We start from the raw sequence: 27670 nt of genomic DNA on the forward strand, positions 1-27670 counted from the left end.
AGTTCTTTGACCATCGTACCAGGCAGCTGATAGTCCAGGCTACTGTGTTATCTCGCCTGGACTATGCTAGCTCTCTCCTGGCAGGGACCAATGTGGCTGAAATTACCCGCCTCCAACGGGTGCAGAATGCCGCGGCGAGAGCCATTGTCGGCTTACCCCGAACGAGTTCCGTCTCTGGCACACTGAGATCAATGCACTGGTTGCCTATTAAGGCAAGAATTCAGTTCAAAGTGCTGTGTCTGGCATTCAAGATTTTGAGGGGAGGGGGTCCGCAAATTCATGCGGATCTTTTGTCCTGGTATGTTCCTACCCGTTCTTTGAGATCTGGGGGCCAAGCTCTTGCCGTGATCCCTCGATACAGGTTGTGTCGGGTTGGTGGTCGATCCTTCCGGGTCAGAGCAGCTGAGCTTTGGAACTCCCTCCCAGTCGAATTGCGGTTATTAGACGATCTGTTAGATTTTCGTAAAGCGTTAAAAACCTTTCTCTTTTAATAACCTCTTTTGTTTTTATCTGTTGTGTTCCCTGTAGGTGTTGCATATTTCCTGCCATGCGCCAGGACGCCCCTTAGCTGGGGCAGCTGTGCGCAATACAAATATGTGTAACATAACATAACATGGCTTGGCAGTTCGGGCTGGACTGTTCCCATGAGGCACAGGGTCAAGGCTGATTTGCATATAGCCATGTCTGACCGGGGGGGTGTGGAGTGCAAAAAAACAATGGATTTAGGCCCAGATCTCTGTACTGGGGTGAATGTATGACATTGTTCTGCATTCTGTCCATCAATTGTTTTTGCATTTGTCACCCGAGTGGGATGGGTATGCTCAGATGTGAGTCCCATGCTCTCCACACCACTGGAGTCAAGCTATCCAGGTTGATGAAGGCTGATAGCCAGAAACCGGTCCTTGGATGCTTGATTCCGGTCCAGGAAAGACATGGCTTGGCAGTTCGGGCTGGACTGTTCCCATGAGGCACAGGGTCAAGGCTGATTTGCATATAGCCATGTCTGACCTGGGGTGGTGTGGAGTGCAAAAAAACGATGGATTTAGGCCCAGATCTCTGTACTGGGGTGAATGTATGACATTGTTCTGCATTCTGTCCATCAATTGTTGTTTTTGCATATGACCTCAACAAACAGCAATACAGCAAATGCTCCTTTATGGCGGCACATTGAAAGATAAAAATAGCTCTAGCGATTTCCGACCAGACAAAACCAACCAAAAACATTTTTTAAAGTTTGCCCAATTTATTTTTTCTTATTTGTGTGTTTATTTTAGAGAATAACTCTACTGGGGAATTACTATCCAGTGATGATGATTTGACTACAGTGATCTTCCTGCTTATACATTGAGTCATGGCTCTTCCTTCATAGTATACCTATCTAGCATTAACTATGTTCATGAAAGCTCCGAGTAGCATGGTTTGACCGTAACTGTGGGGAATAGCCATTGTGTCCTGGTGTCACCCCCATTGTCTTTCTATAGTCAATACTCTCAATACGTTTCTGCATTACCTCTTTTCAGTCTCTCCATTCCTTCATGGCTGGACACGGACACATGCACACAAACACACACACACAGCCACCCTTCCCTCACCCAATCACCCTGGCTGGACAGGTCTTTAGATTTGGCCTCCTCCTCCTGAAAACGTCACGTAAAAGCCTCCAGAGGTGGCATGCAGATATATTCTATGGACCACTAATCTTTCTCCAATATTCCACCACTGAGATCACTCTTATACATTTGTTAATAGTTCAACTAAACCTTGTAACCACTGCATACTATGGCCACCTTTTGTGCACCATACTATTTGTAAAAAACACATGCTCATTTATCTAGATGTAAACTGAACCTGATTCTATGTTAATAAAGAGGAAGGACTCCTTTCCCTACCAATGATCTTCTTGAGAAATGTTAGTATGCTCTCGGTGTTTATATCCTTGAATTCAAATCCACCACCACTGAAATGTATATTGTGAGCCAGTCTGGGCACCAATCACAGGATCTACAATCTCCAATGCTACTTCTTCTGAAGGTGAAGATGGACTTTTCTGCACACCAAGGGAGGTGTCCAGATTCTGCAAACATTGGCCACCAACCCAGACTACCAGAAATCTTCTTTCACCAACCTCCCTCTAAACCTCTCTTGTGGCAACATTCTAGTTTTCCTAAATGCAGTTCCATCAGCACACTATAAGTCTTCTCTACCGTCAAAAACAACTTCAATCCTCCTAATGATCCACATCAAAACCTACAATAAAATCTTATTTTCTTTCAGTGCTGTTCTCCATTAATTTTATGACCAGACACCATTTTCCATCTTTCACACTTACACTTCCTCTACTTCTTCTCCCCCAACCTAAGTTTGCAACTTAATCAATCTTGACAGACAGCACTTTATTATCCAGCCCTGGTAAATATTTCTCTCTGAAAGTGGGCCCTTGTCCACTCATAACCCCCGTAAATATGTGGTTCAACACGCTGTGTAATTGTTTTTTCCCTACACAAAACATTTCAACTACCTTATGGGCAATAAGGTAGTTGAAATTTTGTGTCACTGGGAGTCTCCCTCTTAATAATTGAATATCTATACTATGCTCGTTAAGTTGTTAAGGCAAAAAGCAATGGTGTTCTCAACAGCACTCATTTTCTTCACTGCCAGCACTCTTAACTCTTTTTTATTCGGGTCAGTTGTAACCTTCAAGTTTGGCGCATGGATCAAATCCTTTTTGCAGCATTGCTAACAAAATATTCTACAAATGAATTTTAGCCAGGCTCAAAAAGTACAGAAGTTTCACCTTATTCTTAGGAGAAGGTACAAGAGAAATCAGCCCCACGAATTCTTTGGATGTGACCCCTTCACTGCTTGTTGGATGATCTAAATAGTCAATGTCCCTCTTCCCAAGCCTGAATTTCACATCCTAGAAGCCAACAAGTTACTTTGGAAAAGTAATAAAAACGTCCTAACCCTTTCATTTGCTTGTGTATGCTAGGTCTGAAAATCTTTCAAGTCCTGAAAGACTTGCACACAATGGAATCCCTCTGAAGGCCTTCCACAGGGCTCTCTGAAGGGCAGATGCAGCAGACACCAGCTCCAATGGCTTTCATAGGTAACAAAAAACGTCTTGAGGAATAATCCAAGCAGTAGGTTCCCTTGACTCCTAAAGCAGTCTGTCCTGGCGGTATGCTGATGCAAAATCAGCTATGGCAAATGTACTGCCATCAAGTAGCATCATAATGATCTGGCCTTTATTAGCTACAGGAAACTTGTCATCTGTTCTCTAATGTTGATACATACTACTTTCTCTCCAGTTTACATACTTCGGCAAACTATTGTATAGCCTCTACTGGTTCTATGATGTGTTTATTGTCCCCATTATTAGTTTAATACAACCTCTCTGTAGCTTACTACTAGTTGACTGAGTGTTTCCTGTGGCTACATCCCCAGACAGAATGTCCTTCCTTGCTATAGCTTTTATACCATACTTTTGCATCTCAACACTCTTTTCTGTTTGCCATGTACCCTTGATTAACATATCTACAATCTAGATCAGTGAACATTTCCTGTCTTCCTTGTAACTTTTTATATCTTATATTTTGTTTACGAGTCACTCCATTTGCATATCCCCCATCTTATCTTTGTCCTCTCCTTACCGCCAGCACAAAACCTTGCAAGTGCTCAGCTCTTATCTATGGCCAGTATCATTACTCAACAAAATCTTTGTCTCATGTTTTCAGACTTCCATCAGAAAATAAACGAATCTCTTATCCCTTCCCTGTATTCGACCAATATGTGCATGATGCCGGTAAACCTCTTAACTCTGCAACATATTCTTCTAAACGTTTCCACGACCTCATTCCAATTTGGTACCTTTGAAGAAAAGTACTAATTTTTTGGTCTAAGTTGGTCTAAGTTCCTCTCACACATCTCACACTGGTGGAGACTTCTCACCTCATCATCCATCCCTTAGCAATCTTTTTCTCCACATCCAGGCAATGCACTAACAGCGAAGTGTTCCTCTCTGTCCTTATGATAATTCTGCATACTTAAGCATAATGCCCTGAACGATTTTCCGGTCTAGCTCATTTCTTGTTGAGTCATCAAGAGAGGGTAGTGCTTTAGCATCCTGTAGCAGGAAGATGACTATACAAAGCAAAACAACACACACACTACATACTTAATGCACAATACAACAGCAACACCCAAGCTGAGATTCTGGTATTCAGTTTATTACCATCAGCATTCCTTGTGCCCCACCAGGACACAGAATAGATGGGGTATGTCTTAGGCATCCAAAATGCAAAAGAGGTGCACAGTTCTTTGTGTTTCCTTTTAGATTAAATGCACCAATTCTCTACTCGATTTTCTGTGTATCGCATTCACCATACATCCAAAATAAGCTGTATCATTTATAAGTATCTGTCATTTTGGAAACTTCACTAAAGACAATGAAGTGGCTCACGGGTGGTATTGGGTTATATAGACCATATTTTCCAACATTCCAATGCTGTCTTCCTGTTTCTCCCTTTTTAGGTCTCGCCTGAGCCAGCACATGCTTTGTCTCAAGCGAGACATTTAGTAAGCGGGTTTTGGAAGTGGTACCCAGAGGCAGCCAGCCACCTGCTTGCTGTTACGCACACAAGCTCGTGCAGCCGCCAGCTTTCAGCGCCCGAGGCGCCATCTGGACCCTGATTACTTTCACACTTACCGCTCGTGTGTTTGCCGTCGCGCGAGCGCACACACCCCTGCTTTAAATGTTTCCGTCTTGTTCTTTCTCGCTCCTCGATTGCACTCTTCTCATTTTCTGTCCCCTCCCTTTTGCCCTGGCTCGAATCTCTTTCTCAGGTCTTTCTCGTCTGTCTGTCGCTTCCTCTCTTCTCTCCCCATCTTGTTATGGAATGTCTTTTGAAATTACCTCTGTCATGGTCGCATGCCTGCTCGATATTAGCCTGCTCTCTCCCAAACCTCTCCCCGCAGTCCACGGATGCCGTAAGAACATCTCTCCAAACCCCCCGGTACTTTGCGGTCTCGTGTGCAAAATTTTGCACCCACAAAGTAACAAAGTGAAACCCAAACAAAGCACAATTTTATGTATTTTGGCAACAGGCACTGCATGCGCCAACACCAAATACATGCTGCTGGAGCGGTTTCTTTTGCCCCAGTCCCCTCCCACCTTCCCTCTGCACACCTTAAATTAAGGAAGGGGCTAAAGCAACAGCTCTCCTCCAGCACATTGTATTACAAGCAAATTGCTCGTAATACGTGCTTGTTTCTTTCACTTTCGCGCGGCCATGTCACTTTCACGGCAGCGCGGCCATATCGCCTCAATTCTCGCTATGCCTCTCCCGTTCTGTGCCTCTCTGTTTTGCTCCTACCCGCTCCTCCCTCCTCGTTAGCTCTTGCATAGCGTCCTGACGTTTCCATTTAAAGCAGGTAACCGAGTGGGGTTGTATCATGGATTGTCCGTTACGGCCCTCTGAAGATATAACAGTGTCTCTCTGGAACAGGGGGTCCATTATATTCCTCAGTTGGCCGTGGGTGGTTTGTGTTCACTTCCTGTGTTCAGGGATGTGCGTGAACTCTCTGCAGCCTTCTGTTGTCAGGACAGCTCTTGCGGTACAAATTATCCGGTCAATGGTCCCACGGAGATGCAAGATTCCACACTGTGCTCACACCCTATCTCGTCCCATTCAACCCTGAAGGAATCTATACAGCCCCTCAAAGGGGACTGCACCCATTTCTCATGAACACTGTCACATGGAAGACGGAAAAAGCACTTTTTCCTCTGTCTGAATTTCTGTGTTTCCTTGTGCACACTGCCTTCCATTACACAGGGTTCTGCTGATCCACCTTCAACTGAAAGCTTTATGGGCATTTATGAAGGATACACAGCGCAAAATCCTTTCTTTCTTGAAATAATATGTACACATATAATTATGCGGACTGTCCGCTTTCCTTGTAGTTCTTATCTCTTTGTATTTTATGTTTTTTTAATTGTCATAGTTTTAACTAACTTTGCACAATAAACCTATTTGACGAGGAACATATTGCAACATGAATTGACTATTAAATCATACATGATATTGCAATCGAACCATTTACACCGTTTTCACTGCAGAAGAAAGGCTGAAATATTGAGATGACCCGCTTGTGATCCGAATCTGTGACTTGGACATGTGTATTGTAGATCACCAACCCCCACACCTCTTGCCTGCTAGAGGGACACAAAAGCTCGCCCAGGCAAGACAAAGGTAGTTTAGAAAGGGGACAAAACATTAATCACTCATATTGAAGAGTTGCGGCTATGACATGCCAGCTGCACCTTCTTGGCTATATGCCACAGTGGTTCCTCAAGGAGCCCTTGGGGAAAATCCAAATGCAAACACTCAGACGTGGCAAGCCAACACCGGCTTGGTCTCACCTTGGACCTAGTCCACTCCGAATCCCTTCCCTTTTCAAAATAGAATGGCTCTGTGGTTGCTTTGGTGATTCTGCCCAGCCGATGTACGAACACAGCTCAGTGGGTTTATGTGTTTGCTTCATAACTATTCTATTTTTCTTTCTGTTTGTATCTCCTCCTTGTGTGACATTACATCTTGTACATTTGCAATTTTTTTCTGTTTGTATCTTTTATGTAACGCATGTACTCCTAAGTCCTTATGTTTTGAAACTGGTTCTTATGTAAAGCGCTCTGACACCTTCGGGTAAAGTTTGCGCTATATAAAATCGCATTAAATGAAATAAATAAAATAACTGTGCGTGTTACTTGTTGGTCACACGCATGACCGAGCATAGTGTTGAGTCACACCACTGCCTGTTTTCACATTGTATGAACAAACAACGGCTTTAGCTCTGTTAAAAACAAACAAAAAGAAAACTTTTACACTAACGGTGGTGTCTTAGAATTATCTCCACTCCTCAATCGCAAAGGGGTATTTTAAGTGAGACCACATAGCGATAGGGGAAATAGCGGCATTTAAAGGTCAGCTAATAAATGGCATTGGCTTCTAGATCAAACTGCTGCCTACTTTCCTTCCACTAATGTGGTTATCAACAGTGGCCCACTGGTCCACTGCCTCTCTGTCAGTGGGGCCGCTATCATGACTCAGTTCTCTGTGCCAAAGCACAAGGGGTCTGCGCGTTTCTTTTTCCCGTCTTCACTGCACACAACTCCAACAAGCATTGGCGTAGGCAATAGGTCTCGCCTTTGGGGCCTTATAAGTGTTTAACCATGCAACAGTTAATGTTGTTGCACCAAGGATATTGTGCTGCATAACTAAACACGTACAAGGTCCCAAAAGCGAGACCTATTGGCTATGCCAATGCTTGTTAAATTAGAACTTTGAACCCAAAGTGGGTGGAATGTTCTAATAGCATTATAACAATGAACTGTTCTGTACACAAATGCACTGCATGGTTATCCGGGTGATCTCAGTCGTCGGGTAGGTGGTGCAGGTGGGTCAATCCTTCTGAGTATAATGCTACAATGATTCAATTTCCAGAAGCGCGATCCTCAAAGATTGAGGGGTGTCGCCCACTCGCACTCAATGGAATAAATGTAATCAAGTAACCTCTGTATTCATGAGATATTCTCAATCAAATCTTTTATTCTTTTTTCATAAAGTTTTTTTCAACTGTGCATCCTTGTTATCATTACATACTCATGATAAAAGTTCAGTTCATATCACAGTTTCCATGCTCCCAGTTGCCCAATGCATTTCGGGTGGAGGCCCTTCATCAGGGGCGTAATGTCTACAATTCAGAGGAAACGTAAGGTCAGCAATAACACATTATCATTTTCATTAGTCTCCATTGCAAGTTAAAATGGTAGAGTGGTGGGTGAATAAATAAATAATGCAAAGATTGTGCTACACTGACATGTTCATTTAAAATCATAAGTGTCCTAAGGCTGAAGCCATGGATATTACGCACGTCTAGTTGTGATGCTTATATTCACATAAACAAAATGAGACATGCAATATGGCACCATGTGTTTGTACACAATTTCGGAATGAACAGCGTTGTAGAAAAATTGAACTGGGTGAACGAAGGATACATGCAAACAGTGAACTGTCGGAAGTGTGTAAAAAAAATAAAAAATAGGTGCAATCGAAAAGGTGGAACAACGGGGTTATACGTGAATTCAGGTAAATGAACAGAACGTGTTTGTGGAAAAATCAATGACCAGTAACCAGGTTAAAACGTCATGAAGACGCCAGACTCAATAAGCGGTGGTAATACAGTGCCCACCGATTGCATGAAGCTCAACAGGTGTAATACGCTATGCTTACACTGTTTCTCAATGCGCGGAATTCAATGGGGTTACGTTGAATTCTTCGTAAAAAATAATAATAAACCTAAGAGTTACAAAAAAGACGACTGATAAGTAAGCGGCAAGTGTAGGTTACAACAAAAAGTGAGGAAAGTGCAAAAGATGCGGTGCTTTGGGCAACTGCGCACATGGAATCTGTGATATGAACTGAACTTTTATCATGAGGATGTAATGATAACAAGGATGCACAGTTGAAAAAAACTTTATGAAAAAATAAGAATAAAAGTTTTGATTGAGAATATCTCATGAATGTAGAGTTTACTTGATTACATTTGTTGCATTGAGTGCGAGTGGGAGACGCCCCTCAGTCTTTGAGGATCGCGCTAATAGCATCATAGCCCTTCTGCTTTAAGTTAACAAGTTGATATAGGCCCTTTCCATCATTATTAGCCCCATCTGTGGCTTCATGGTCTTTAACAACATACATAGTTCTCGGCAGTGAGCTATAATGCTGTAATAATAAATGATGCCGCTGCAGATCTGAAGGGAACAACTTCATTAAAAATGGGAACTGTAACATGGAAATTCATCTGGCATGGAACACGAGTGAGGCTCTCACAAACATCCAAGAACAACAACATTTCCTCATCGACATATGTGAAAAAATACACACCACCATCAGAAACACCGCCGCCGGCCCATTGGAAGCCTCATAATACGACTGCGGGACCGCCAAACTCGTAATCAAGCCCTAAGTCTTGAGCTCGACCTGTGGTCCTAAGATGTGATCTATAACTACTTTAGGGAAACTTCTAACTTGGCTGTTTGGGAAAGCTCTTGTGAAAGGTATTCTGTTGGGTCAGCCACAGCACAAGGACACTTCTTTCAATACTCTCCTGAAGCCCCTTTCCCACATTTTCCCTCCAAGGGCCTATTCATCTGATGTGTTTGGCACAGAGGAAAACCGTGAGTCCATGCTACTGACGACTCCCTTTAACAAAAATGCAGTTTACTGTTACAATGCTATACCAGCTGACACTTAGATTCTAGAACAGAAAAATACAGATGGTTGTGCTTCTTAAAAAAACAATAACATAGAATCTATGTTTTTATGCTGAAAACCCACAAAACCTTTTCTTTTTTTAATTTAAAAAAATATATTTTTATTGGTATTTTCACATTACAATATATGACATGACATATAACAAATAACACATTTCGCGTAAAACGAAAACTACTGACTTACTGTCTTGAGCACATTGTAAGTTTTTACATTAATGGATACAAACACTGAAATCTGTTGAAATTATGCACATTTCCAGACAATGTGCAGTTTCCTTTTTAAAGAGATAGCCCATCTCACACACTTTGCAACAAACACAAAACAGTCGCTGTGTGGTGAATACTCAGCCTTGATTTCTCAATGCATTTGATGGTGACTGCAAATTCCAATCTGAGGCACTGCTGATGACCACAGTTAAGTAGAAACAATTTTATGGGAAATACATTTTTCGACCCTTCTTGCTTGAGCAATGCACGCAGTTCTTGCAGAAGGAGTTCACTTGGAAACAACTAAAAGGCTTATGTATCATTGGGTTCGACACCATATGATTTCTATCCTTCACTTACACACGTTTTTTTAAGTGGTCTCTCCTCTGGCCCTCAACCCCAAGGGCATTTTCACCAAAAATTTTTTGCAAACTTTGCCAGAGCTGTTTAGCTGACATCTGTTTTCTCCCATATTTTGGCCACTCAAATTTGAAGTCAACTCAAGATGGGGTGGGGAAAACCCAACAGGTCTGACCGTGGCAAGCTGGTGCGATGGTTCAATATGTTTTTGTATTTTTTTGTTCCAAGCATAGGGAATGTTAATGTTTATAGCACTTATCATGTGCACTTTCAGGCAGAGGTGTCCTGGCGCTGAGTAATAAAGCCAGTCAATAGTTAACCTTAGATTACAGCAAGATCCTTAAAGGTTAACAGAAAAGCAGTGTTTCCAGAGTCTTTCCAAAAGTGAGGTAGCTATGACACATCTGGAGCACCAGGGGAAGATTGTTCCACATCTTGGGGGCACTGATGGAAAAATATTAGCCCCCAGTGGCTTTTCCAGTATCTTGGTACGTGAAAGAGAAGTTGTTTTTAAGAACTCGGGTATCTAGAAGGAAGGTGTCTCTGGAGACCTTTGAAAATAAAGCCATGAGTCTCACTGGAGAGAAAAGGATGGAGAACAGGATGGCAGTGGGACCGCCAAACTCGTAATCAGGCCCTAAGACTTGAGCTCAACTATGCCTCAACCGGCAGCCTTAGACAAAGAATTGAGCCAATGTAAAGATCATCAATTGTAAAGATCATCAATTGTTAAGATCATGGAATAAGAGGCACAGAGCCGAAACATGGATCCCCAACAGGTCTAGCAGCCTGGTTTTAAACGGCTCACAAAGAGCGTGAAGATTTGATGTTAACGCAGAGACTCTTACCAATAACAACTGAGATGGCCATTTGTTGACAATCAAGCGAAAGATTCGGAACAGAGACTGAAGGTGACGGAGATGGAGACTGCTGGAAGAAACGACTTCTGACACCTCAGCATCTAACTAAAGTGTTGTGTCGATATTCATTCCAAAACGTTTGATGGATTTTGACAGAGCTGGGCAAGAGCCGAAAGTAAAAGGTGGAAACACCGACTGTCAAGCCTGAGAATCAAGTCCTGATATGAGAATGTAGGGTCATCGCTTTATGGACATTTGAAAGACAGTTCTGGATGTGTATGACACGAAAAGATAAATAAAGAAAACATGCCACATCTGAGCGTGGCGGCCATATGCTTGCACTAAAATGTTAAAATAAAAAAAATAACCATCACATATCATTTTATTAGAACAACATAAAAGCATCCTGGGAGACAGAATACTGGTACACAAACCCTTTTTAGTTTCAAAGCGCAGAACATAAAAATATAATTCAAATTGGAAGAAAATATACTATTTGTTTGGAATTACTATAACCAGAAGACCTAGGCGTGGATTACAATGTCGGTGGGACCGACACCGTCGTGCTGTCGGTGTCAGTCCCACAAACATCTACAACTGTGGTCAGACAACCACAATAGGATGTGATTGGTGAGCCTGCATTGCCCCAGGGACCGCCGACAGCTTCCGACGGGTTCATGGAGCCCATCAGAAGGTCGGTCAGATCGCATTCCTCACAATGGAGGCGGTGCCTTCTCAGGCCGCGCCGTGGGGCTTACGATCCACCTTTCCGCCAGCCATTTTACGTTGGATCTTCTGACGTGAAAAGGCTGGCGGAAAACCTTTTTTGGCGGCCCTAGCAGGACACCTGTCCCCTTGGCCTTCCACTTTAGTACCTGTGGTACCCCCTAAACATCTCTATCCACAGGGTAAGGGATGTTTACAAACATGCCTTTTGGCACTGGGGCATGCTGCGGCCCTTTTCCGGGCTGCAGCACAAGACTCAACGTTGAGGCATGTTTCATTTTACTTATATTTTAGTTGTAGAATGCTAGGTTAGTAGAGGTGTAGGGAAGTTAATTAAGTAATAACTAATTCATACTTTATTATTAATTGTTAAGCAATTATTTACTTGATGTTTAATTATGTAAAATATGAAGTAATGATTTATTTTCCTTATATTTTAGTTGCCGGATGCTTGGTTTTTAGGGGTACAGGGTGAGAAGTAAATAATTATTAATTAACTATCAATTAATATTATTTATAAATGAATATAAATGATGTCACTTAATTTTAAATATGCAAATTATTTAATACTTAATTGCATTTTTTTTATAGCTGGATGCTAGGTTTGTAGGGGTCTAGGGTGGGTCGTAAAGTAATAATTAACACATTAATGTAGCATGATTAATTATTTAATATATTTTAAATATGCAAGTTATGGAATGGTTATTTTTTTTAGTTATATTTTAGGTGTGGGCTCCTATGTTTGTACGGGTACAGGGTGGGAAGTTAATTATAAATTTATTAACAATTATTTTTTAATTGATAATTAATGTATTATTGAATAGTAATGATGTAAATTGACGAAATTGGTTTTCGTTTTTTTAATAGATGTATATATTTTTATATTAATTAATACTTTTTCATAACAGTTTAATATGTTTTCCACATTCATTGGGTTACTCATATATATATATATATATATATAATGTGTTTGAAAATAAGTATTTTCCCTACTCTTGCTTAGACTGCAATAGGAGTAGTAAAATCAACCTCTTCGCAGTTCAACACTTTCCCTACTGTTGTGCTGTTTGGAGCGGGGATACTTAATTTTACCGCTCTGAAAACTAACACTTTCCTGGCTGTATCATTTTTGGGAGTTTTAATAGTAAATATACCCCTTCAAAGTCAAACAATTTCCCTACTGTTCGGTAAACTGGAGTGGCAATAATAAATGTCGCCCCTTCGAAGTCCGATACTTTTCCTACTGTTACTTAGACCAGAGTGAGAATAGTACATTTCTCTATTGGAGTATGAATAATAAATCTAACCTCTTCGAATTTCAACACTTTCCCCAATATTACACTGACTGGAGTACAGATAGTAAATCTAACCCCTTTGAACTCCAACACCTTCCCCACTGTTGCATAAACTAAAGTGAAATTAGTATATTTAATATTCTTAGACTCCAATAGTTTTCATAATATTGGTTAGATAGAACCAAACTCTTGCCCACCGGCCCATCTACTGAAATGCATGCACAAAATGCTATCACACACTTTGTAAGAGAGCAGTCGTAGTTAAGTGGGCTGACACAGCGCCCCATTCTGCAAGCTGTAGTGAGCAGAAGCAATTTATGAACTTTTGATTGTATGAGTCTGGAAATACAACTAAAGATGTTTCATGTCTGACCTTAAAAACAGATAAGAGGGTGGGGTCTACTCACCAAACTCCGGTTTAGTACGGACAGTGGTCATCAGCGGGTTTGGCAAGGTCGCCGAAGGGCTCTGCGGTTTATTCCGCGGTATGATGGGTGGAGGGACGCTGACCTGCTTATCTGGAATCCGAGGCTCCGCTTCAGGAGGAGGAACGGGAGGAGGGCTGGCAAACAATAAAAAGAAACAAAAGACTTTTATAAAAAATGCTTATGTGACTTGTATGCTTTTCACACATTCGACAGCACCCCTGAACTATTTCCGATTTTTTAGTCTGTGTAAAGTGAGCGCATTTTTCTTCTGTCATTTTCAATTTATTTAACTTTCTAAAATATTTTCTTATCATTATTCTGCTATTGTTTTGGAGTTACTTCTCACATGGACCACACAGGTTATTGTGCTAGTATCTTAAGGATTGCGAACACCACTGGGTCACAGAGCGAGCAAGCGCAAGAAAGCCTTCAGACCTTTTTCGTGGAGGGCTTAGATGGGTTTTAACTCATTATGGTTTTATTTTTTGTAATTCAGCCTATTTTTGTATGTGAAAAACACACTATCCAAAAATCACAGGAGATATCATTTCCTTCAGTAGATTCAATGTGGTGTCTTTTTCACGTGGTCAAGTGCTGTCAGCAAGTTGTGTTTGTCGCACATCTAGCTCCTCAATGTGTGGCAATGATAGGTTCTTGTTTAATAAATGCAGTTGTGGTCCCTTTAAGACCGGCTAGTATGAAAACGGGGCCCTGCCCACACGCACCTGGCATTGGTACGCAGTGCTGAGTGAGTGAACCAGTAAGAGGAGGTTCAGCTCTCCCAATTGGGCCTCAGACCCAATCACGATACAGATTATAGTTGTCTGTGTCGGTTGAGACGTACCTTGAATTGCGGGTGTGAGCTAGGAAGCCCAAGCCACCAACTTAAGAGGAGTAACCAGAATAGTCGGATAATGTCTGCAGATTCTACGGCAAACAACCCATGTCATGCTGCTGCGCTCAGCCAGGGTGAGTGCTGTCATTTACAGTGCAGGGGATGTCACTGACGATGAGGGTGTCCCATCAGTGGCAGAGAGGCCGGCTGAGCCGGGCAGGTGCCTGCTTCTAGTTGGGCCTTCTCCTTTGCACTTAACCTGGAACCAATAAACCACAGGTCTTACGTAAACCTGAATGCGTTAATTTTTTTATTTTAGGAGTTTTATATAGCGCTAGCTGAACCCGAGGGTATCAGAGCACTTTACAACAAGTAAATTATGAGCAAGTATGAAGTATATATTAAGGTCAAACATGTGGATCAGGCCGAAAATAGGACTAACAAAGGCACAGTTGTGCGGGCGGGCAAGGAGGATGAAGTCCAAACAGGGAGCCCCCCAAAGGTTGCTTTGTTCACACCGGACGAGAGTCCAGAAAGATATTCTTGATCCTAGTCAGTGTCACTGGTCAAAATATAAGGTTAGAGAAAGTGTAGGCTGGAGTGCATCCTGGGCTTGTCAAGTCTCATGGTACCGAGACGAGCCTCTTTGTTACACCAGGCTCTTACAGAGCACTGCTGAGCCAGGCGACCCACATACTGCCCCTGGAACTAGAGCCCTGCAGGCCCACCAAGGGATCAAGGGTCTCTAATAGGGGAGTGATTCAGTTTAGGACTGAGGAGGCCAGAATCAAAGATAAATTGCAACAAACACAATACCTATCAGACCATAGATCAATGATTATTTCTCCAATGGAGATCTCCAAAACTTATCTCCACTTCTGTTCTATTAATGAACACTTTTTCCTTATGTAATTTTTATCTAAATTACCCCTGTTTTCGCTTTTCATCATTACTGTAAATAACTCAAGAGTTGTACCAAAACATTACTCATGTATCATGCGAATGGACTGTGTCAAACGTTTATCATGAGAGGGAACAATGCAATGGAACAATAACATACATATTTACATATAACTAAGGTCGGAACAAAACTGAATCATACAAAGAAAATAAATGATGCATTCTGCACTATAATCATACTAGACATTACATACATTATACCGAAAAGACATACTGTACATTAAATATGCCTTATGGACTATGCCTATGGTTCCACGTGGTGGATCGTGTATGCCCTACTGAATTTGCATGACGGGACCATCCAGCTTTGTGTCCTCAGTCTTATTACGACTTAGGGTCCTAATGGGGTCAGAGTACAGATACACTGATTCTTATCTAAGCTATTTAAATTGAGCTTAGACTTTTAATGCTTTAACACACAATTTAAACAGACTGTGGAGACTAGGGGCCCAGAGATTGCGGAGACAGACTGTGTTAAGTGACTGTAGAGATAATGGTACAAATGCGGGATTTGGGGGCACAAAAAGAAAGGAACGAGAACGAGCAGAGGTTGGAAGGCAGAAGGAGTGTGGAGAGTTACCAGGACAGCGAGCGGAATTCAGAAAGGCGAAAGACGAAGCAGAGAGAGACTAGGAGTCCTGGGAAGAGGGGGGAAGCAACCCAGCGGGGTTCGAGAGACGCCGAGGAGAAAGAAGGGAAAGGGCACGACAGGGAATTGACCAGGTGAAGTCATTAAACGAAAACAAATGAGCCCAGTGACCTAGAGGGTACAGGCCCATGGAGGTGGCCGTGGCTTTAGGAAAGCGTTCGAACCCTTTTATGCAGTTGGGTTAATTGGTGGCAAGATGGGCAGTAGATGCACTTGTCGAGTACAGGAATGTGAAGTGGCAGTCTAAGTCAACAGCTCTGACTCGGCCCCAAGAGTTTGCGCAGGTGACTGTGCTGGTGATGGGGATTTAATGTATAGAACAGAGAAGCATTTGTTTCAATATACTTTGTTTCGGGAAGGAAACACAGCTTCTTAGGTTACGAAGCCGGCAAGTAATACTTGCACATGAGATCCAGGAATGTGGGAGAGAACTACCACGAAGCAAGTGACCATGAAGCCAATTGACATACTGAGAAAATGTATGTACTGATGATGAAAATCATCACTGGCTTATGTTAGAATTGCGGAATCCATCACAGGTTAAGTGCATTTAAAAAAAGGTTTGAGTAAAGTGTATGCACAAAACAAATCGTGAACGTGATGAGGTCGTTCGTAATTAGCATTCAGCAGTTTGTTAGCAAAGAGCATTGTATGGGTTGCTTTAATAACATGTGGCAATAGTAACTGAACATAGGAAAAAAGAAAGCATTTTTTTTAAGCTAGTGTGCTGAGCCGCCTTTACTTTGCCAAACAGCAATCGCAGAGAAGCATTCACAAAGCTACAGTATGTTTTTTGCGTCCCAATGAAAGTTAAAGCATGGAATGGGATGCATTGAAAAACAAGACACTGCACGCCGGTCAAAGAAAAAGGCTGTTAATGAGGGGAAACACAAAGCGGTTCGAGTCAATGAGGGAGATGATGCAAGAGGGGGAGAGAGACAGCGTGGAAGAGGGGTGCGGCCACGCTAATTAAAAACAGATTGCCCCTTGCGCGCCGCTGCTGGCTCCAGAGAGCAAAACGCTCTGGGAGTAAACATTTCCTAAAAAGCTGGGACAACCACACGCCTTTAGCCAATTGCATGCTAGAGCCAGACACAAAGGTCAATAGCATATGAGCACCATACGCACGAGCTTCTACAAAAGCTGAAGTGATTCCAAGAGGCCGATTCCTAGAGTAGCGCACGCGCGCTGCCCAAGGCTCGACCTGAAAAAGAAGAAGTTCTGGTCCCCAAAAAACATGTGTGCAGTAGCCCAATAACACCGGCATAAATTAAGCGCTGCAAGCTTCGCTTTAAAGCTCTGGGATGAGAGGTTTGAAGAATACATCTACCATTAGATCTCTAGCCTTGCAGTTCCCATATTTCTCACCCTCTGATCTTTTTGTCCCAATCCAGTGATCTTAGACTGCAACATGATCCTGTTTCTAAAAAATGTAAAAGTGTTTGAGTCATCTCAGCCAATCAAGAATCCCACTACTAAAATGCTGTGGACACATGAATCACCTCTTTCAGTTAAAGGCAAGAGCGCACATTGTGTTCTTACTCACTCCCATACTGGACAAATGTAAGTGACAGCTTGTAATCGCAAACTCTTTCAAACCAAAAGATATACAGAAATCCAGGGCTCTGATGCTTGGTTGATCTCCAACACCAGCTCCCATGATCACATCGAACCACAGATGACCCGTTATCTTATGGAGTCTCTCCACTGGCGACTAGCCAAGGACAGGTGACATTTCAAAGCTGTGGCGTGGATCCATGTGGCATTAGAAAAGAAACATACATCCACTTTTCAGAACTTGATAACCCTTGGCATACAGAGAGACTGCCATGTTCAGATCCCATCATACTCCAACGAGGGCAGGGAATTTGTGGGGTGGGAACCTTCTTATTCTGAAACTCAACATCAAAACAACCCTGGCAAATCACAAATCTCTACTAACGTTAAAGTAAAACAAAATGTAAACATTTCACTAATCTCTTCCATCTTTCCACGGTGTTTGTTGTCATTCTTCACTGTGACCATAAAGCTTCTGTTATATTTTGCACCTTGGAAATGCCCACATAAATAAAAAAAAAGGAAGTCTGGGTCAGGAAAACCAAAGAACGTAATTCTTGAGATGAATGAAGGTCTGCAGCAGCCAGTAGGCGCAGAGGGCTTTTCAAGAGCTGTATCTAATAATAGTTTCAGAGGAATACTCAAAGATCTGGGATTCCAAGGCATAGGTCAAGGGATTCCCAAAAGCATTTATGAGTTTGGGAAGCAGTATCACTGGAGTACTCTTTTACGTTCCTTTACTTCGCTTTGTGAATCAGCGCCATGGAGAGCCAGCCACCCCCTAAAACGTTAGTATACATTTTATCTCCCGTTACCAGGACCTTTTTCACAACAGATGGCAAGATCCTATCCAAAGGTTTTGAGAGGGACACCGTGAAGGGTGTGATGGTATAACCATTCTCAACCATGTCCCGGCTGGATTAAAACTCAACCTGACTCTCACCGAACCAATACCCAATCTCTGTATCTCTGTATCTTGATAGTTGTGATACCCAGGCAGAGCATCAAACAATGTCTTGTCCAATATTGAGACAAACCAGGTCGTGGATGAATAGCTCAACATATCTGGTCCTGGTGTGGGACAATGATATCAGGTACCTTTATGCGTTTACTTCTGGGTCGCCAACTGGTTTATCCAATGGCATTCCTGCAGCAGGACCATTCTACTGTTTCCGTCACTCATCAGACATAAAAATGAATTCCCTGGATTCATGTCACTGTTTATATGTCCACGAGGAAAGATGTACATGTATTGATGTCGGTGCGAGTGTAGATACAGTACATTATGATATAGTAAATCTGGTCCCACTAATGAAATTGTAATAAGGGCAACCTGTAAGTTTGGAAGAAGTGTAAAGCTGCTGCAAGAATGCTGAGAAAACGCAAAGTATTCCAAGATGTATTTGTTTTATAGGCGTTTAATATGGCAGTAATAAACTATTAATTAGAAAAAATATAAAAACAGCCGTTTCCATGCCACATATATCAACGACCACTGATACATGATTAGATCTGGCTTTGCCGCATACATTCAGCCGCCCTGCTGCAGGGTGTGACCTGTTCTAGCAAAACATGTCTTTACTGGAATGGGTCTTTCATCCCAATAATTGTAAAAAATATCTCCTTTGGAGAGACTATTTCCCCTTCCGACTCTCTCTCCGTACACCCCAACTCTACAGATGCGTTCTGGCACATCTCTCCCTCATAGAAAAGTCCAAAAATCGGCATGTATGACGTCAGCAATGTGTAGTGATCCAGAATCACGGTCAGCAGTCTAGTGCTTTGTAAGCCAGCACACTGAACACCCACCCACCACTGATGTCACTGGTCAGGTGACACAGCTTCAATAAAAGGGGCCGAGCGCACGTGCTCGAGGCCAGTTGTACCAAGTAGCTGACTATGTCTGCGTCAGTCCTTATTAGCAATGAGGGCCAGGGCCCCCAACATTACATTGGCGACGAGGCGGACGCTAGCCACGCGTGCCGCAGCTGAAGATCCCCAGGAAAGAAGAAGGGAAGTGCCCATGTGCAGAGCATTCCCCTGGGGAAGCGGCGCCGGCCGCCGAGAGGCCCGCGGGGCGTGTGCTGTGCCCCGGGCCTGAAAATACATGTGGAGGGCACCCCTCCGGGGAAGCGGCGCCGGCCGCCGAGAGGCCTGAGGGGCGTGTGCCGTGCCCCGGGGCCTAGATGTCCAGGAGGAGGTGACCGGGAGCTCACCCCGCACCTCCATGCCCAGCGTGAGCCTCCCGGCGTGACGAGAGAGTAAGCGGAGCCGAGCAGAGCCCACCTGCGCTGGCCGCAACAGCGTGACCCCCACCGGGACGAGGCCCGTCGGCCGGAGGTGAGCCTGGGCATAAAGGAACTGCCTGGGGGGCCGCGCGAGAGTAAGGCGACCCCCCCTCATGACTGCATAATGGCGGCCGCCAGCCGGCACCGCCGAAAAACACAAAGCAGAGCCTACCCGCGTTATATATGGTGCCCCTAGTATAGCGAGGCCAGCGGAGCCCACCCGCGGCCCGCCTGCAGTGACGCGGCATCGGCCGCTATTGCCCCGTTAATTAAGACAAGACTCGCGGAGCCCACCCGCGGCCTGCCTGCCGTGTCCCCCGCCGTGTGTGTGAAGAGCCTACGGCGAGGGTGAATGAACTGGAGCGCCCGCAGCACATAGTGAGCTGCCTGGCGAGAGAACGACTGAGCGGAGATCACCCACCGAGTCAGCCACAGCACCCCCAAGTAGGCCAAGCCGTGCGGAGCCCAACCGTGGCTGGTCAGAACAGTGCCGACGACGCTATGCCCTAGCCCCCGCCTGGCCAGACATCAGGAGCTGCAGCGGAGCCCACCCGCGCAGCAACAGAGGCCGACGGATGAGAGTGCCCACCTCGCACCTAGAGGAGCAGTGCTAGCCATTTCCCCCACCGCGCAGCGTGTGAATGAAAGGCTGCTGCGGGCGGGGGTAACGAGGAGAGAGACTTGCTTCCCCCCCTCCTCCTTCAGAACAGTGAAACACAGACAGAAAGAAGACACCTACCTGGCAGTGAAAGACCCGGGGGTAAAATAACGTGGACCAGCCGAGGTTGGAAAGGCCTGCACCGGCATTTCCCCACAGGAAGTGTGACGGCATCGGAAGACTCGGGAAGGAACAAGCCTGGATAGGCCCGGTACACGGCATCATGTAGGAACGTGCACCACTGCCACCTAGTGGCGAAATCGCAGCACTGCACCCGCTGCATAAAATACATCACACACAGTGTCTGCACCCTGTGATGTCCCCAACACGAGACTCTGCCTCTAACCATAGACAGGGTCACAAGGGAAGCCCTTTGACCAAGCCTGAGTACCAGCAGTCACCCCAGGACGGTCGCTATGCACAAGGTCAAGTGCCACCAGCATCCTGCCACAGGAGCAAGTAGCTGCTTGACCAATGAGGAAACCAAGCATTCTGCCACAGAAGCAAGTAGCTGCTTGAGAAATGAGGAACCAAACAAGCCTATGACAACCCAAAAGCGTACTGCAGCTCTGCCCTAGCAGGCACCCAAGGAGACTGACCAATCGCAGGCACACCCCAGAAAGCGCCAGAACTGCAGGAACGCGCCAGAACCGCAGGAACACGCCAAGAGGCGCAGGAACGCGCCAGAAGCACAGGACCACTGCAACCCTGCAGCACAGCCTAAGTGCGCCAGAAGACAGCTGACTCCCCGCAGAGGACACTCGACAGAGACCGTCAGCCGCAAAGAAAGACATTTCACAGGTACTCCCCAGGAAGTGCCAGAACGTTCAGGACCGCACCAGGAGATAGCGCAGGAACGCGCCAACACTCCAGGAACACTTAAGAAACGACGCAGGAATGCGCAAGACTGAAGGACAAAGAACTGTACAGAGTTCAAGGCAGTGTGTGCAAACACGCCAGGACAGCGCAGCACTGCGCCGGGAGTGCCAAAAGTCAGGAGCGCCCAGTGACGCTGCCCAGCGACACACCAACGCCACAGACCAGCATTGTGCGAGACCGCGCAAGGAGTGAAGGAACTCCACACCTCAGAACCAAACAGCATTGCGCAGGACCGCGCAAGGAGTGAAGGAACTCCACGCCACCACGACCGAGTAACGCAGGGATCGCGTCCTCGGAGACCTGTCAGTAGGTCACAGAGAAGATGACCAGGCTGTTGGTCACCCGGAAAGGAAAGGAGAAGATGACCAGGCCGTTGGTCACCCGGAAAGAAAAGGAGAAGATGACCAGGCTGTTGGTCACCCGGAAAGGAAAGGAGAAGATGACCAGGCCGTTGGTCACCCAGAAAGAAAAGGAGAAGATGACCAGGCTGCTGGTCACCCGGAAAGGAAAGGAGAAGCGGACAGTCAGAAGATCACGACTGCAAAGACATGCCAGAAGATCAAAGGCATAGTATCTGAATAGATCAAGAAGAGGCCCATGGACGGGACCCAGAAGAGGTCTGATGACACCGACCCGAAGTAAAGAAGGAGCGACAGGAAGAAAGGTGCGATGCCTGGTTTGGCCATCGGAAGAAGAGGAGGCGTGTCCTAAGGGTAGGACGCATTAAGGGAGATTCGTGTGGAGTGCACGCCACACGGAGATGGCCTGGGTGGTTGAAGAAAAGAAAGGGACCGACCACGTCGTGAAAGGAATGGAGGAGAAGAAGGGTAGTGAGTGCCACGGTGCCACTAGAAGATCACAAGAAGTGAAGAGGTGTGACCAGTCAACTCTCACACCCATCAGAAGAAGATGGTGACATGCACCAGAACACCGGAGTGCAGCGGAGAACAAGGCCTGGCATGAACACCGGCAGCACAAGTCAAAGATATCCACCTACAAGCCATCCATCCATGTGGCGATCGTAGAAGAGAGCAAGTTTGGACTGTTGACAACATTATACCTTTGGGGTTGAGCGGAAGATTGAATGGCGAGAGTGCTCACACATCCGGCTGAGGAACTGACCACTCCACATCAACCCGTGGCAGCCCAATAAGCAAAGGCCTCAAGGGACTCTGGTGGCAGCAAGTCCCGCAAGAGAGACGGATCCATGACGGTGCGTCTGCGAGACCCTCGGAGAGGAAAGCTTCGCGTGCAAGAAAAGAGTCAACAGTGTAACCTTCAGGTGGAACTCGGACACAACGGTGAAGATCGTGGAGCGCCCCGCTCACGGCCCGAAGGCTATGGTGGAGCAACATGACCGACAACACCAGTCCAGTGGAAGCCTGGCAAAGAGGTCCTCCCGGACATCCTGTGAGAGAGGAATACCGGCGAAGAGGGGCATCCTAGTGAGAGGGATGTATGCACCTACTCCTTTCATCTGCCCAGAAATACTTTGAAGCCCGCCCAGAGACATCACCAAGGACCAGGACTGAAGAGGAGAACCGAGAAGACAAACAATACTCTGATCACGTCACCCTTCTATCTAAACTACCAACTGTCACCAGTGGTGCCAAGCAAAGGCAAGACCGAGAACAATGTCCAAGCGGCGCAGATAGAAGATAGGACCCGCTGAACAATGGCAAACCATGCCACAGTGACTCGTGAATCCTGGATGCAGCAACTACACCATCTGCGACCTGCAATCCACCAAAGAGACTCACTCCAAATTATAGAGTCCAGGGTTACATTCGTATGTACATTTTCTATCCCACAGGTTGAACTTTGGTGTGGGGTTTGCGAACTGCATTTTTCTTCCACAGGTTGGACTTTCATTTGTTTTCATTTTCCCCGAAGTTTGGGAGGGATGTAGTGATCCAGAATCACGGTCAGCAGTCTAGTGCTTTGTAAGCCAGCACACTGAACACCCACCCACCACTGATGTCACTGGTCAGGTGACACAGCTTCAATAAAAGGGGCCGAGCGCACGCGCTCGAGGCCAGTTGTACCAAGTAGCTGACTGTGTCTGCGTCAGTCCTTATTAGCAATGAGGGCCCAGGGCCCCCAACATTACACAATGCATGCCAGAAGCTTTGTTGAGACTAAGGGCCAAACATTGTGCGGGGACCCTACCTGGTTTCCCATCCAATTTGCAGTTTTTATTTATTTATTCACCTAGCGTTGCAGCGTTAGCTGTGTCACGTGGGAACAGATCAGGCCTGCTTTTAATTATGTAGAGAACGCGGGTCCCCAGTAGACGTGGGGCCTGGGGCAAAGCATGCCCGACTGACCTCCCCTGGTGACGGTCCTGACGTCAGGTGAGAGTTAAGTGCATAAACAGTTCAAGTGCTGCCTCATCTTTGAACGACACTTGAACGCAGGTCACACAAACAATTCGCAGAGCACTCTGTGGTTACGTGAAGTAAGAACAGGCCCGACTCGGCGAACCACTACCGCAGACGGCAAAGTGACAGGCGGTGTGACCTTGGGCACAGTACATGAGCTCGAGGGGGGCCTGGAATTTCCCCAGAACAGGCTCAGCCCAAGGCAAGCTACTGTACGCAGGATACGCCAGCGACAAGACAATCTCGTAACTTCCAAACAAACGGGAGGTCACCGTGTCACTGTCGACCCTTCACACCTGTCAACTGCTATTGTCAACGTGTTACACTCACACAGACCTCAGCTCCTCTGGTTGAGATCAAATTGTGCTTTTTTTTCTTCTAACAAGTTCAATTCCAAATTTCGACAGTTAGGCAGTTCTGCTTTGATGTCACCCCCGGAAGTAAAAGCGATGTATGTATGTATGTGGAAAAATTCTCAATAAAATACGTTGAAATAAAAAAAAAAAAAGTTGGAAGTCTAGCTCGCAGGTTTACTTCGACGTTTGTAGATTTCCGACTTTTTGGAGATTCTCTCACATCACATGTCCCACTGGGTGGAAGTCTCCAAGGAGTGAGTCAAGTTGAAATGTGCACGCGCGAATTTAACTTTTTTCATCTTCGCCACAACACAATAATATGTTTCTTCTGCAACAAACCCCCTTTCCCTACAGCTCCGTGAAATCTTGCAGTGTTGCACACAAATTCTTATCATGGAAACACGAAGGACCCACTGCAAAATGTCATTCACACATACAAGTTTATGGGCCATATGTAGGTAATACGTGATTTGTGATTCTCAAATTGCGATTTTTTGGGATTCGCAATTAGAGAATCGCAAAACACAATGTAGGTAGGATTAGCAAAATATTTTGTGAATCCCACCTATTCCTTATTTGCGAATCGCAAATTGAGATTTGCAAATAAGGAATACCTCCCCATTCATTCCTATGGGCTAGAAGGCCAATAGGAATGAATGGGAAGACATTCTCAATTTGCGATTCTCAATTAGAGAATCGCAAATTGAGAATGCAATTTCAAGGTTGCAAGGGTTTCAATAGGACACCCATTTGCACCCCAGAAATAAACATGTGTGCACGTGTGGCACACATACATGTGCTAAGGGCACGTATGTGCGCCACATTGCACTTTGAGAAATGCAAAAAAGTGCATTTTCAAAGAAATCACAAATTACCACTAACCTGAAGTTGGTGGTAATTTGCGATTCCTTAAGCCAACATCGCTTAACTCTGGTGCTTCCTACATTGCATTTAAAAAATCGCAATTTGGGATTCCTTAAATGCATTTGCAAAATAAAAAATAAGGAATCTGAAATTTTGCGATTCCTTATTTTGCATGTGGGTTTTTGTGTGCTACATAGCACACTGTCCAAATTGCGATTGCAAACACTGAAATACTGCGAATGTCTGCATTTTGCGATCGCAATTGGGCTACCTACATCTGGCCCTACATTTTTTGACTTACGAGTTCAACTTCACTTTTGCAATTCACAGAAGTTGAGTTTGCACTCATAAAGAAATGTATTCATTAAAATATTACTTTGATATTTTGTTACATCACATATGAGCAAATCTTCTCCCGTGGCGAATAGTGGGCGACGATAGGGGGGGTTCCAAATGGAATGTTTGGGGATACCCAGAAAGATGTGCCTTTGGAAATTCACAAATTTGACACAGCCCATACACATCATGAAATTAGGCAGAGATTTACCCCTGTCAGAGGCAGGAGTAAATCAATTTCCAAGGTAAGAATGAGAAGCGAACACCCCCAAAACTGGTGAGATGTAGGTAGAGATTTCTCGACAGTTAAAAATATCCCCGCCTCATCTCTGCGGAACTAAAAATAAACATGTAATGAAAGTGTCATTGCTGTAATGTAGAGGCAGGCCCGGCTCCAGGAATTTTTATTTGGGTGGGCCAATGGTGCATTCGGGTGGGCCACTGAGTTAGTCCCGGCCGGCATGACTCACGGGGGGAGGGAGAGGGGACAGGGGGGTCACGCGGGGGCACGGGGGTCACAGTGGGGTGTTTTAATTTAATAATATATTTTTTTTAATGTAGCTTACCGGGTCCCACGTCTTCTCTGCTCCTGCCCAGGATGCAAGCAGCCAGGCTCCCTCCCCAATGCATAATTCCAGTGGCCCTGGTTATATCAATACACCCCAGCAGGCAGCCGTTAATGACTATGCTGTCTGAACAAATAAACTATGATGTAAACATTTTCAGTTTCGTTGGTTTGGATTGAAAGGGCTTTATTTTTTTTCCAAGGAAGGAGTACATGATCAAACATTTGGTCTCTCAGAAAAAGCATAACAGTTTCTGTGGTAGCCCTCCTTTGACTGAGGTAACTTAAAAGTTGCACTGCGGTGGCACTAGGGCCCAGGAAACTCGCTGCCAAGGGCTTCTGTTGACAAGGCCTATACATTAAATGCCACATCTCAAAGAGACAGGTAAGGTGGGGGTTGGTTTCTCCAGTGAGGATGCCTTGCCTGGCCAGAATGAGTTAGAGTCGGGCCAGCCATTCACTGCGAGGAGGGAGGGGCAAAACCCTGTTTATTGCCCCATCACTTCCTGTTCCAAGGGGAGTGAAAACTCTGGCCCGCAGTAGCAGCATCTCCCGTGGTGAGGCCTCACTGTCATACCCTAAGGCAGTGGTCTTCAAACTTTTTTGCACTGAGCCCCCCAAAGCAAAATGTTTTGAAGTCCGGGGGCCACTTGCAAAACTTTATTCCAAGGATCGGGAGAAGGAAGAGGCAGGGCTGAGCGCAAAGGCAGAGCTTTTGAGATCATATCATGGATACTTTTTTGTAGCTCATAATCCACAGTAAATGTGAAACATATGATAGGAAAAATCATCAAACAATAACAGAAATTGACAAAAAAACTGTTCTCTCCATAATTTGGTTCTTGTGAGCCCCTCGCACTCCTGGGCCCCAATGGAATTGAACTTTCTGCACTAATGATAGCTGTGGCCCTAAGTAGCACTCTACCTCATCTGCCTCTTTCACAACTTACCGACCATGGCTATCACTCCAAACTTGAAACAGGTTATCCATCCCTTTTTTGGTTTAACATAGGGAGGACCCGTCCCAAGGGCATTGGGAAACTTTAAATAAGTACCATTTGCATTACACAAACACAAGTTCATATTAATTTATTTTATATATTTTTTATTTTAGGCACTGGACTATTAAGTGATTTGAGTTGACCTGACAGGAGGACCTAAACTAGGTTCCAAAGTAGGAAGCTCTTGCCATTAGGGCACAACTCCTCCCTTTTAGAAATAATGAGCTCCAACGTGCTGCCCCCACCTTTTCGCAGTAAAGGTGCTCTCATCTCTCTGTGAAACATCCTTTGCAAAGCTTGACTGGTCACCTTTCCTTTGCTTTTTGCTATATTTAGGTATTAAACCAGCAGTAATGAGGTGAAATCAATGCCCAGATAGTTTTTACCAAATGTAAAAAATGACAAAGTAACAAAGTAGATTCACAACAAAATGTTCTGTATAGCCCCACATAATTTTCCTTTTCTTGCCACATAATTTAGTCAACCCCGCCACATGATTTGGTCCTCCCCTGCCGCATAATTTCAGTGACCCTGGCTTTAATAGGCCTCTCATGACACTGGACCCTATGCAACTGGTTAAGCAACACACACAAAAGCAGCCGAGGACCTAATATATGCTTTATGTGATGCCAGAGTGCTTTTTACCACAGGCATGGAAGGTGCAGCTCTATAAATACACTAGTTACTATTTCCCACTGTGAAAACCAGGATTCAAATCGGCGACTCTCTGGTGAGACACAGAAATCTGCAGTAATTGCTTTAGATAACAGAGGTTTATAACGTAAGAGAGTATATTTTCCCAAAATTAGTTTCATTTGCTTTTTCATTTACTGTGTGTGCGCATTTTTTATATATGCAATTATATGAAGATGAAAAAGTACATAGTTATTAGCCTATTGTGTTTAGCCTTGAGCCCCGTCTCCCTACTTACTGACAGTGCCCCAGGAAATTACAGGCGCACACTTTTTATGCGGTTTAATTTCTGCACATAAAAGAAGACATCCTGTGAACTCACCAGATAAACTTCGACCCTTCCCGGCTATCTCCATTTACAATTCCTTCCTTGCAGACGCAGTTGTGCCCCCTGGGAATGCAGTTGCAGACCCCCAGGGAGGTGCGCACCACCGTTTGAAG

At 44.8% G+C, this 27670-nt stretch overlaps 1 protein-coding gene across 13 annotated transcripts in view; it reads right to left on the reverse strand.

The window, feature by feature from the left end:
• The window catches only part of ARAP1 (ArfGAP with RhoGAP domain, ankyrin repeat and PH domain 1), an 800765-nt gene that overhangs the window by 385000 nt on the left and 388095 nt on the right, over positions 1-27670 (reverse strand). For all 13 annotated transcript variants that reach the window (XM_078658604.1, XM_078658609.1, XM_078658605.1 and 10 more), the window contains one exon: positions 13187-13341. In XM_078658604.1, coding sequence (XP_078514730.1) covers positions 13187-13341 — 155 coding nt within the window. The remainder of the gene's footprint in view (positions 1-13186; positions 13342-27670) is intronic.

This window comes from Lissotriton helveticus, chromosome 8 (genome assembly GCF_964261635.1).
Source record: "Lissotriton helveticus chromosome 8, aLisHel1.1, whole genome shotgun sequence".
NCBI lineage: Eukaryota > Metazoa > Chordata > Amphibia > Caudata > Salamandridae > Lissotriton > Lissotriton helveticus.